Here is a 12,123-nt window from a genome sequence, read left to right as displayed (position 1 = left end):
ATGGTTCTCTCTAAATACTGACTCTAATATTTGAAGACAGATTTCTCGACAGCTACTGCCCTTGGTCCCAAAACATTCGGTAGCGAGGAGAAAACGAAAGCTGAACAACCTAAAATGATCACATAAATGGAAAAACAAGTCTGCAAGATTTGGAGGAAGCATTTAGGAGCAGCAGAGACGGCCGGGTGCGATGTTTTCTTTTGCCAGTGGATCCGTCGCGTCGTCGGCTGTGTCAAAAAAAGCAGGAGGAAGAGGACGCCACGTGATGGGCGGCGATCGCGATGATCCCCTCCGGACGACTACGTGCCCTCATCTGGTCCGCGCGACGTACGGATACGTACGGGTGGGGAAACCCCCACCGGGGCTCGGGGTTTTCCTGTCCCGTCCCAGCGAGGGAACAGGGTTCCCAAAACCCCACGGCGGGGCGGGTTCCAGGTGGAAGGCGGGATGCCTCCCGTGGACCCCACTCGATTCACGAGAGGCGAGACAGCGTTTCCTGTCCGGTCCCCAAGAACATGACGCCGCTGGTCCCGGGACGGTGCGTCGGCCGAGCGGTCAAGCACGAGAGAAACGTGGAACAGTGTCAATTTACCTGGGGCCCAGAGCCGGTAGCGAATGAAAGGAAACCATTTCCCTGTTCGGTCGTTAGGGAGAAACACAAGATCCCACCAGAAAAGCCACGGGGACCGCGACAGCAACGAGCAATCATGTGCGACCCAACTGACAACCTCGCTCGACGCTAAATTGCGAATTTAAAGCCTCTTCCCAAGATAATTTCTTAGATTACTATCGACTCCCGCAGAAAAGCTGATCCGTTCCTTGGATTTTTGCTGACACCCTACACCGGGCGGAAAAAGAAAGGAGGATGGAAGCGATCGATGCTCTTTCGTGGGTCCACCCTGCGGCCCCGCTTCTTGCATTTTTCTTTATTAGGATCGTCGAAGGGCAGGGAAAGGGGGTGGACCTTCTGATTCCTAGTCGCCGTTCGTTCCCCCGGAGAAGAACAAGAAGATACCCTTTTCCACGGTGACACCATCTGCCTTGCCTGTGTTGTTGATACCCTTTCTTATCATCTTGGATCATCATCTGACATCCATCGATACTGTTGTTGTTGTTGTTGTTGTTGTGGTTGGTGTTGTTTGCTTCGGCTCGGGTAGGAAGAGAGAGAGAGGGGAATCATCGATCCTAATGGTGAGGGGGAAGACGGAGATGAAGCGGATAGAGAACGCAGCGAGCCGGCAGGTCACCTTCTCGAAGCGGAGGAACGGGCTGCTGAAGAAGGCCTTCGAGCTGTCGGTGCTTTGCGATGTCGAGATCGGACTCATCGTCTTCTCTCCCCGGGGGAAGCTCTACGAGTTCTCCAGCTCTAGGTGCCATTAACCTGCTCCCTCATCTCTCTCTCTCTCTCTCTTTATCTTTGACGCATACTTGAGCTTTTTCTTTGACGGTCTTCTTGATTATTAACAAGCCAAAATATGAAATAGATTCCATGCCACACAAATTGTGGATCAGATGTTCTCTCTTCTCTCTCTCTCTCTCTGCGTCCTCCTGAAGGATGTGTTTTCTAGTCAATGCGCTTCAGAATTTGAGATCTGCTATATAAATCTTTGTACTAAGCTGCTGATTCCTTCGTCCTCCCATTTTGATCACCTAAAAATTTCTTTCCGTTCTGTCTCCTAGCGGTGCACTTCTCGTTTGATCGTTTCTAATCTTTACAGATCCAGATTCTTAGCATCTTTCTCTTCTTTTACCTCAATTTGTCTTGCATCAGTGGTGGAATGAGGTCATTCATGTCTTCCTTAAAGTGAGAAACGGGCAAGTTTTTTACTTGATTAACGTACATACGTCTGTCCTATTTCTTCCGTATGAGTGCAACTTTTTTTTCGGTTGGATCTTTGTGTTTCCCTTTGACAAAGGCTTTATATATTAACATACTTATAAATGGAATTTACATAGCAATGTTAGCCAGACAAATTACAGCAAGCTAAAATGGCATGAGTGGTATGGAAACATTGTTACATGTGGAAAGATAGGGAAAATAATGACAATTGTCACTCTACCAGTCATTCTTTTGCTTTCCAGTGGAGGAAATGTCCAATCAAGATTATACTTCTCCTGCATATTTTTGTCTCTCTTCTTCCCCTTGGCATAATAGAAACACATACTTGTTTCATTTCAGAGATTCTAACTTTATAGGGATAAAGATTTCTGATATATACATGTACACTTTCTAAATAGCTTATGCACATTTATATCGCTCGTAATATGATTGAAGCCAGTGATCATAAAATAAAAAAATTCTCATGAATACAGTTTGAATATTTAATTAGTTGTGTGATTGATTTCTTTCATGTCTCCCAAATTCTAGTACGATCTCCTCCTAATGTTGGCATATGCCGCCATATATAACACAGTTCATGTTTATTATGCTGTAGAAGTGAGATATCATAGAAACACTTAAACATACAAGTCCTTAAAGTCACTTGAAGCTTCATGATGACAGATATTGGAAGCAGACATTCACATTAGAACCAATGCCGTGCGTTCATAATCATAAGTTGGCATTCATATGAATCATTTTGCTTTATGTAGATAACATGGATATATATTTGAGCTGCTAATGGGCTATCTATCTATCTATCTATATGCTAACTCTCATGATGTTGTACTATGATGTTTCGGTTTTAGACAGTCTAATAGTCAATTATAGGTGCTCCAATATATTTGGAATTTTTTTTTTCTTGAATTGATGAGTTGATGCAAATTATGCATCAATTATTCTAGAATTCATGCATCTCTGAATCTTTGAAACTAAGCAAAACTAGATTATTTTTCAAGCTCAACCAATAAAAATTTGAGTCAAATTTATGATATACAGCTAAGTTGATTGTTAGCTCAATTATTTCCAAGACAAATAGAAGTGGAAACCGAATTAAGATCTAAAAGTTTACACCATATTTATTTGCTGATGGACTAAAGTTTCAGTCAGGATAAGAAGTTTTGTGTTTTAGTTATGCTGTGCCATTGTCGTTGCATGCTTAATGTTTTCGATTCAGGTAATGTTTTTAATCTGTCTTGATAAGTGGCACAACCGATATGCCGGTGTTATTATAGAGATAATATATTGAATCACCCCATGCTGATAATACAGAGCACATCAATTTTCGATGCTAGTATTAAATATTTCTTTATGCATATAATTTTTTAAAGATGATGAGTTGATGCAAATTATGCTGTGGTCTAAATAAGTGATGTCAGTAAATCTTAGTTCTACTAGAAAATCTATATTTCATTATCCTCAATGGAGACTCTATAATGCTTCAGCTAAATCACCACAACTTTTATTGTACAGATCCTTAATTTTTATCTACCTCTATCTGCTCTTTGCATTACTTTCTTAAGATAATCTTGGGATCTTAACAACTTTTAATGTCTGATTTAATTCAACATCCTTGATATCAGGTTTAGCTTTTAGTATGTACTTCAGCTAATTTGTGTCATTAAACTTTATTCTGTCAGAACCAAATAGAATCTGTTTACACAAATGAGAGAGAGAGAGAGAGAGAGAGAGAGGATAGGCACTGAGGGAGAACATAAGAAGAGAAGGAATAGAGGATAGGCACAAAAAGATAGTGTTCCTTACATGTAGCTGTGAAAATGACTAGATAAAGCCAACCCTATTGCTATCTCACCAATAGAGGAAACATATGAAGCAACAGTTAGTTTGCAGATAACGTGGACAAGATTGGATTAGCGCAACCTTAGCAGAAATTATTTTGTGGTTCTCTTTTAATTCATCTCACACATTCATACAGGAATGTTCTCATAATATCTGATCTTATTCATGCAAAGCTCAATTGTCTCCTCTTTTAGTTCATCTCACACATTCGGCATATGAATATTCTCTTAAGATCTCCCTCTATTAATGTGTGTCTCAATTGTTTCCTCTTTTAATTCATCTTACACACACATGAATGTTCTCTTAAGGTCCCTTCATGCATGGCTAAGTTGCCTCCTCCTCATTCATGTATGTTCTCTGCGTACATGATGGAAGTTCTTCAGTAACGATACATGTAATCTGAGCATGAATGAAATGAATGAAGCGCATGGACAACCTCTTATTACTCGTTTGCCAACAAAAACTAGTATGAGCATAAATCACATGACCATTGTGATTTATGAGCTTTAAACACTGACACATTGCATGGTGTTATCACCATGATAAAATTATGTGGGTCTATACACACTATCTTCATATCAGAAAACATCACGACCGCCATCCTTTACAAAGTTGATGGTAGGAGAAGTTGTATCAAAGAGATATAGGAGTCTCCTCACTGTAAACAAAGAGCAATGACTGACCCTTCAACAGGACAGAAATCACAATACTTCTATTAAACACACCGGTTGTAAGATCATAACAATTGAAGCAAGAAAGAAAGATCAAATGTTTTTTCACCTATAAATATTAGTTCAAAAAGAAGTTATATTGTGCACCTTTCGCGGTGTTGACAGTGTGAGAAGAATAGTAAGTTTGAACCAAAGATATATATTCTTATGGTCACAACATCATTTATATCAGTGCCTATATCTTCTTCTTAGTGTTGATTGCTTGCCAAAGGAAGACAAACAACCAAGAAATTTTCTCAGCATATATAGCTCATCTATTACCTTAACGTATTATTGAAAGTTTTAGGAGCTGAAATAATTGATAAAAGAACAGAAATTAGAATATAGAACATAAAAATGTGCCAATATGAAAGTTTTTATTGATCACCGTTGTGAAAAAAAAAATTAAGTAGGGGGCTTATCTGAAAAACAAATTAAAATTGGAGGCTTCCGTCGGAAGAAAATAGATCGAAATTATATGTTGTATACTAATTTATGCAAAATAGTAGGCACTATCCAAGTTATGTAGGACAACTACAAAAAATGGTTTTTGAAATGTTCATAAAAGAAATATAAATAAGTAAAGAAAAACTTAGATATAAGAAAAGATTAGTTGGTAGAAAATATACAGAAATTACATGAACACTAAATAGTTCCTTTTAGAAATAACAAAGAAAGATTTGATTGGATGAATGATGTAGTCCTGTACTAAGAACAAAACTGTTGAGGGAGAGAAAAGACACTGAACAATAGATGAAAGGAAAAGAAAACCTATGTCTTTGTCATTTATCACTGAACATTGTTGCTATGTATTCTAAGAATAACAACCAAGAAGAAAAACTGATGACTTGCACTATAAGATATTATTTTCATTGATAAACTTTTATGTCTTTATAATTTAGTATTATAAAATTATCTAAATATGCTGATTAGTTTAGCTAGTAAAGTATTGATTATCATATAATAGTATGGTATTTGATACCATTGACATCATTTCTTTTCAAGATTTTGTTAGTTATTCTATAAAATTAAGGTAATCCACTTTTATAATGTAAACATCTCTATTATTTTCTTAATTTTAAAAGACTGATATGGTACACATCTCATGCATCAAATTTTTTTTTCTAATTTTTTTAATTCCCTCATATGGAACGCATCTCATCCGTTGTTATCTATTTATTATTTTAAATATGCTGCTAATAATTTACTTACTAAATTTCTATTTACATAAAAATTTGATGCGGAATAAAACTCCTCATCATATTTAAGATTTTTGCTCATCTCGTCTAAGTATTAGTAAGCCGAGGTCATCGCCTATAGGAAATTGTAGGTTTTTCTCTTTTTAAATTAATTTTAAGTGTTGAAATTGTTGCTTAATGTTTTAGTTGCTCAATATTTTATAAAAATTGTTATTCATTAATTTTAGAATCTTAAAAAAAACTATGATGCATGTTTTTATATTTCAGCATTTTAAAATTTAGTTAGTTGTTTTGAAATTTTATGACTTGGCAAAACATATTTGATTATGCTTATTTTTTTAAATTTTTTTTTTTTGAATACAAGATCTAATAGTTTCTAGGATACTCAATCCTTATAATAGGTACAATACCCACATAAGAATTTTAGCATAATATACATGTTCTAAATTTTACAAACAATATTTTATGTAGTTGATATGTCTCTATGATTCAAAATTTGTTATAAGGAACAACTTTATTATTATACTAAAATGCAAATTCATGATCATATATATACAAAATATATCAGTAATTACAAAAGTTATATGTTATTAATGCATAATTTGATTGTCCGATCTATGAGCAAATTTAGAGTCAATCGAAGTTCATTTCACAACTGTCATAGGCCGATCTTGGTCGCCACACTTGCTCAACCCTAAAGTGTCAAAACTCTATAGAATTGTGTCATAGGGGCATTTCCAACAAATGCTCCTTTGATGTTTAGGTTACTTTTGAGCTTGAATGATTCAACCAATGACTCTTAGGGAACGTGATTGATCGATGACGATTAGGGAATGATTCAAGCAATAGAAAATTTGAGTAGAGCTAACTCGAGGAGCCCTTTTATAGTAGATTCCTTTGATCGATGACGATTAGGGAATGTGATTGCCATAGTGTTGATCATGTATTGACCATATATTGATCATGTGCTAACTACGTACCACATGATACTGAGGTGACAATCACATGATGTTGAGGTGGCATCCATATCAATTTTTCTCATAACACATGAAAATATTATCAAAAGGTTTTTTTTTATAGATATTTTAATTTTCCTTATAATTTCCTAGATCTTGTTATTCATATACGGGTCCTCGTAATTATCATATGCTATGTATGTCGATCCGAATAAAATTGATTGAGTTTTTTTGACATTATATCATCACTAACAACAGCATATTTTTATATCATTTTATCGTCAAAATTAATCTCTATCTTCGCGTTTATATTGGGAACAAAAATCATGTGCAAGTCGAGTAAATTTCTTAAGTCGACTGTTTAAGCTTTTGGATTAGTCCACTTAACATGTAGAGTGCCATGACAGGTTTGATACAATTTCAATGGCTAAAGATAATTGCATGCACATAATCTAGAATGATGTTTATGGTGTTCTGGTTTTAATCTTCTTCTCTTCATTATGTCATCCATGGTTCGAATGCGAAGCTAATATTGTTCAGAACTTGTTCTTGGATTATTTAGCTTACAAAGCACAATCGAGCGTTATAGAGAACGAACGAAAGAAGACACCAGCAGCACAACAAGGGAACAAGATGCAAAGGTCCATCATTCCTTTCTTCGTACCTTGGAAGGATATAAGCATAATAAGATTATTTTTACTGTCTTCACGGAAGAATCAACTGCAACAAGTATATAGGAAATATGAAGCAGTACTAGTTGATAACAGGAAACATAGGATTTAGACATCTTAGTAGGATTAGATCTCTGCCAGGGTAAAAGATACTTCTTACAAGAATAAATTTTCATGTAACAGCGGAAATACGAAGCAGAAAGCTTGTCAAAGAAGCTTGAAGATCTTGAAGCCTCCAAACAGTGAGTTCTACTGCGATCATCTGCTCATCTCATATTGCTGCAACGAGTAGCAAACTTGTCAAGGCATAAAGTTTGTGTTCGCAGGAAGTTCTTGGGTGAAAAACTAGACTCGTGTTTATCGGAAGAACTGTATGAGATAGAGCGTAAGATAGAGAAGAGCTTGCGTAGCATCAGAGCGAGGAAGGCGAGTCATGACTCTTTAACTTTTACTGCAAGTTCTTCTAGTTATGCCATGGAAGTACGTACATGCTTACGTTCATTCATTTTCAGTATCATTTAATAGAAGAGCAGATCGAAGAACAGAAGGAAAAGGTATATATTGCTTGAAGCTATGTTATGGACTAAGTTTTGCATGCAATTTTGGAGAACTTTTTATTGATACAGTTCGATCACATCATTCAGGTGAGTTCTTTGGAGAAGGGGAACGAATTACTCCATGAAAAGGTGTGTTCTAATCATCATAAGCCTTGTTTTGTTTTCATTATATCTTTCCTGGGTGTACGTGTGCGTGTGCTGGGAATACATCTTTTACTTCCACTGTTCTTAGTCTCACGTCGAACTACATATCACACAACCACATATATCTGATTTGATCTTTTCCGATGTTCGAAGGTGAATCAACTGCGTCGGCTGCCGTCAACTGTTGCCGAGGAAGTTCCATCACCTGGCACACATTGCCAGCACACCGAGGCAGACACACAGCTGCGCATTGGTCGCCCAGGGATGGAGACCCACGACATGTGGAAAGGTTATTAGATTCGGACATGTTTCTGGGATCATCATGTGTCTTGCACACAACTAATTACAAACACTTGTTTACTAATCAGTAACATCATGTCATGACTTAATTATATGCTGAATAAATTTTCTTATTATTATTATTATTGAAGTTCTCTCGATCTATTCGTTTCGGTGGGGAAGTCAGGGAGGGAGATCCAAGTGTGCAATGGGAAGGAGAAAGAGAGAAAGATACTAAAGAATTATCGTGGTTATTTACTGTTCATTGTTTACTGTTCATCATTTTCCACAAAATCAATCGACTATAAACTTACGATTAGGAATTGTATACATGCCGCACATTAGGGCTAAGGGAATGAGCTATTACTATTGAATGATGATATGTTTCATTTAATTTAATTAAACCAACATGGTTCTTAATTGACCCTTCAATTAAGATTCACCGAAAACTTGGCTTATTTAATGTTTTGACTTAGTGTCTTAATCCACGTATTGACGGAGGGTGGGGAATATTCTATCCGTCATCATCCCATATTTATATGGATAATATAAAAATATGACGAAATCTCTATAGATATAATTGAGATCCTTAGTTTTAATTATTATAATACAGTGTAAAAATAGTTTATCATATAGATTATCTATACAAAAATAAAGAAAAAAATAACTAGGTAGGGATATTTTGTGTTGTCAAAAAGAACATTATTTGAATATTCTAGAAATGAGAGATGTTTATAAAAAAAATAAAAGAAAATTACTTTTATATTTCCTAATTTTATTTAAGAATAATTAAAAAAACTCTAAGTTTTAAAATTTTTCACAAAGCGCTCAGAGTTTAAAAATTTGTACACTAAAAGATAATTTTATCATTGTTATTTAAAAAATTCATATCCCAACCCTAACCATGTTAGCCTGGCCACGTCTTCACTCTGCCCATTGGTCTAAGTGATATCACTGTGACTTCATGTTCGGTGCGAGGGGGTACGATCGACGAGGTAACAATGGGACTAAGGACTAAGCGAAAGGCGGTGATCGAAAAGAATATGATAATTATTTTATTAAAAAATATTTTATAAAAAAAAATAAAGTTGAAATGCTATATGAGAACTTCTAAAATTTAATATTTTTTTCCGAATATTCACCCTTTATTTAATTAAATCTGCGGGCTAATTCAAGGACTCGGCGACAAAAAGGAAAGAAAAGGTCAGCTTCCGTATTTAGCAGGATATATAGAAATTGAGAACGAAAGGAGAATAAGGCTGGCAAAACTGAAACCCAAAGAGTACAAAATATCCCATCACTGCACATATCAGCAGAAATGAAAGCTGCCACAGCTGCTGCTGCTCTTCATCACAGTTCAGCAATGGCAGTGGTCCACTCCCCACCCCCAACTCATCCTACCCTACCCTTCCTCCTGTCTCTTCCATACGTCCAGAAACAAAATTACAGCATAATGTCATCAGCAGTTGCTGTTATAGCTGAAGATTTGGTGCACCGCCGTCGCAATCTCATCCGCTGTCCCCAGCTTGCACTCTTCCTCCATCTGCACCGTCAAGACAAGCAAAAGGCATCAGCTCGCTGGAACCGAGCATGGCATGACGACCTATGATCGATCATTGAAACAGGGAGCGGCCGACCGACCAACCTTGAGGTTGAGGGAGTAGAGGATGGAGGAGGGTCCGAGGGAGGTGATGTTGAGGTGTAGGATGGAGAGACGTAGCTCCTCCATGGCCGCAATGGCCCGCACTAGCTGCCCCCGCTGCCGCCATCCGGCCACCTTAAGGTTCACGTGCCCTTGCACTAACGTCGCTTCCACGTCCACCCCTGTCCGATCCTCCTGATGCGCTTCTTCTCCGTTGCCGCCGCGCCGTCGCCGCTGGGACTGCGAGTAGCCCGTGTACTGTGGCGAGATGAGGAAATCGTCGTGCAGCAGGGGCAGGGGCGCACGGCAGGGGTCGTCATCGTCGGAGCTCGATCGAGCGAAAGCCGATTCCCGGAATCGCTTCTGGGCTCGGAGGGAGAGGAGATGCTGCTCGAGCTCCTTTACGAACTCGATGGCACCACCTATGATGGACGCCTGGTCGCCCTGTATCAGTTAAAACCGTCCGATGAAGGAAGCGTACCGGAAGATGGTTCTGGGGAAATGAGAGTTATAAGGCTTACGCGTTGGACGAAGGAAGGGGGCATCAGGGAGCGGAGGGTGGCGAGGTGGACGTTCATGAGATGGCGGCGGTTGCGCTCCACTGCTATGTGGGTCATCCTTTGGCTTTCCGCCTCCTCCGCGCTCTTCGAAGCCGACGCCGGCCGCTGGCGTTTCCTCTTCCTTCGTTCGTTGGAGCCAGCCACTGCCGGGGATCTCATGGGACCAGTCGCGGCCGCAGTCGCCGGATCCTCGCGATGGACTATACCTCTCGTCTCGTACTCGGATACGTGGGTGACGCAGCTCTCCAGCTGCTCCACGGCACAGGACCGGTCCATCTCGGCCATCCGCAGTTGCCTGAAGTGGCATTGGCTCTGCATCCGGCGGAGCAGCTGGAAGTTGGTTTCTTGTGGGTAGGAGGTGAAGAAACGTCGGTGCTGATACTGTTGAAGATGGAGCTGGACTTCCTCTTCCACCATATCTTCCCCTGCTTGCATGGCTCCTTGGAGCAGACGAAGGACAGGCGTTTGATGTGAGGACATGCTCCCACAGCTCATTTTAAGATGATCAGAAAAGCTCGCTGTCGCTGCTCCTGGTTCCACGCACTTTGAGCTCAACCCATCCCCAGCCGACTCCTTGAGGAACGAAGAAACCAAAAGGGATGAAGAGACACAAACACATTTAAGATCAGGCAACAAAATAAGAAGCTTTTATCTGTGTTACAGATAGTATTTTTAGTAGTCATTACATGCATCGCATTGAATGAAATGTCCAGTACTGCGGCTATATCCACCGCTCTTCGACCCAATAAATAAGTCTTCTTCAAGCAGATGTTGACTTGAGCAAGAACGAAAAGGAAAGAAGAGATTGGGATACGTGAAGGGCTTACAGGGGAGTGATCGATGGATCCTCGCAGCCGCTCCATGGAAACAGCAGCAGATACAGCAGCCACAGATGCGAATCTGACTCTCGTTGATCTTATCCTACCTTAAAAGTCTCTCTCCTCCTCCTCCTCCTACCACATCTCTTCACAGTCGCAACATTGTTCAGGCTTCTCTCTTAGATTCACCCTCTCACCACTTGCCAGGAACAATAAATGCTTGCAGAGGAAGTATCAAAATCATTAAGAACTCTAGTCCTTCCCATCTCGCACGTTTGGACTTTAGGATGTAAAATAAATGCTGGTGAGAAGTCAGGGATGCAACAATTGACTAAAGGATAGTGAGGGGAGCTGAAACAATCACGAAATAATACAGAGCACAATCTAAGATGGCTACCGAAGTGAGAATCTAAGCAACCATGAGGTGGTGTATAAAACAAGGAAGAACTTATTCTACTAAGGAGAAAGAGTTGGGGATTTAGAGGCCATGCATTATTGTTTGGGAAGCAGATTGTCCAGCAGCGGCGACACAACCCGGCCACAGTCGTGCGGTCATCTGCCTCCTCTCTCTCTCTCTCTCTCTCTCTCTCTCTGTGTACATCCCTTGACCTTGCTTCTGGATCGAATTATGGGTAATAAAGGGTCCGATAATAGGAAGACTTGTGGTGTACGATGGAAAATAAAACAAAGAGAAAACAGTGCTTCGTAGTGTCTCAAATAAATGGCAGCTTTAGGAGAAGGGAAATGAACTTTTTATCGTGTCAGTGAACTTTGAGGAGGTGGAGGGTGAAAGCTAGCACCGAAGCCAACGTACCACAGGCTCCGTTTATGGAGACCAGTATCGCATTACATGCTTAGTAGGAGAGAAGCGTAACGTGTAAGCCCGTAAGAGAGAGAGAGAGAGAGAG

The 12,123-nt window shown here is 39.4% G+C and overlaps 2 protein-coding genes across 2 annotated transcripts; one reads left to right on the top strand and one right to left on the bottom strand.

Moving 5' to 3' along the window:
* Positions 1–798: 798 nt before the first annotated feature.
* On the top strand, positions 799–8,346 carry LOC135627476 (MADS-box transcription factor 50-like). Its single transcript, XM_065133589.1, has 8 exons — positions 799–1,026; positions 1,158–1,370; positions 7,107–7,185; positions 7,399–7,457; positions 7,542–7,641; positions 7,728–7,769; positions 7,860–7,901; positions 8,070–8,346. Exons 1-8 carry the CDS (start codon positions 866–868, stop codon positions 8,211–8,213), a joined length of 840 nt encoding a protein of 279 aa, XP_064989661.1. The 5' UTR covers positions 799–865; the 3' UTR covers positions 8,214–8,346.
* Positions 8,347–9,503: 1,157 nt separating this feature from the next.
* LOC135627267 (transcription factor bHLH57-like) lies at positions 9,504–11,189 on the bottom strand. The gene is made up of 3 exons (XM_065133287.1): positions 10,359–11,189; positions 9,841–10,281; positions 9,504–9,738 (listed from the first exon to the last, which is right to left on the bottom strand). The coding sequence occupies exons 1-3, from the start codon at positions 10,890–10,892 to the stop codon at positions 9,655–9,657; spliced, it is 1,059 nt and encodes a 352-aa protein (XP_064989359.1). The 5' UTR covers positions 10,893–11,189; the 3' UTR covers positions 9,504–9,654.
* Positions 11,190–12,123: the final 934 nt, after the last annotated feature.

This window comes from Musa acuminata, chromosome BXJ2-11 (genome assembly GCF_036884655.1).
Source record: "Musa acuminata AAA Group cultivar baxijiao chromosome BXJ2-11, Cavendish_Baxijiao_AAA, whole genome shotgun sequence".
NCBI classification, from domain to species: Eukaryota; Viridiplantae; Streptophyta; class Magnoliopsida; order Zingiberales; family Musaceae; genus Musa; species Musa acuminata.
The sequence above is the reverse complement of the archived record's forward strand: the minus strand, read 5'-3'. Positions and strand labels throughout refer to the sequence as shown.

Excerpts from the sequence above, each read along its gene's own strand:
- LOC135627476 (XM_065133589.1), top strand. The coding sequence starts at position 866 with ATGGAAGCGATCGATGCTCTTTCGTGGGTCCACCCTGCGGCCCCGCTT. Across the intron at positions 1,371-7,106 it reads TACGAGTTCTCCAGCTCTAG|CTTACAAAGCACAATCGAGC; the intron begins GTGCCATTAACC and ends TGGATTATTTAG. Across the intron at positions 7,458-7,541 it reads GATCTTGAAGCCTCCAAACA|GAAGTTCTTGGGTGAAAAAC; the intron begins GTGAGTTCTACT and ends TTGTGTTCGCAG.
- LOC135627267 (XM_065133287.1), bottom strand. The coding sequence starts at position 10,892 with ATGAGCTGTGGGAGCATGTCCTCACATCAAACGCCTGTCCTTCGTCTG. Across the intron at positions 10,282-10,358 it reads CCCCTTCCTTCGTCCAACGC|GGCGACCAGGCGTCCATCAT; the intron begins GTAAGCCTTATA and ends TAACTGATACAG. Across the intron at positions 9,739-9,840 it reads TCTACTCCCTCAACCTCAAG|ATGGAGGAAGAGTGCAAGCT; the intron begins GTTGGTCGGTCG and ends TTGACGGTGCAG.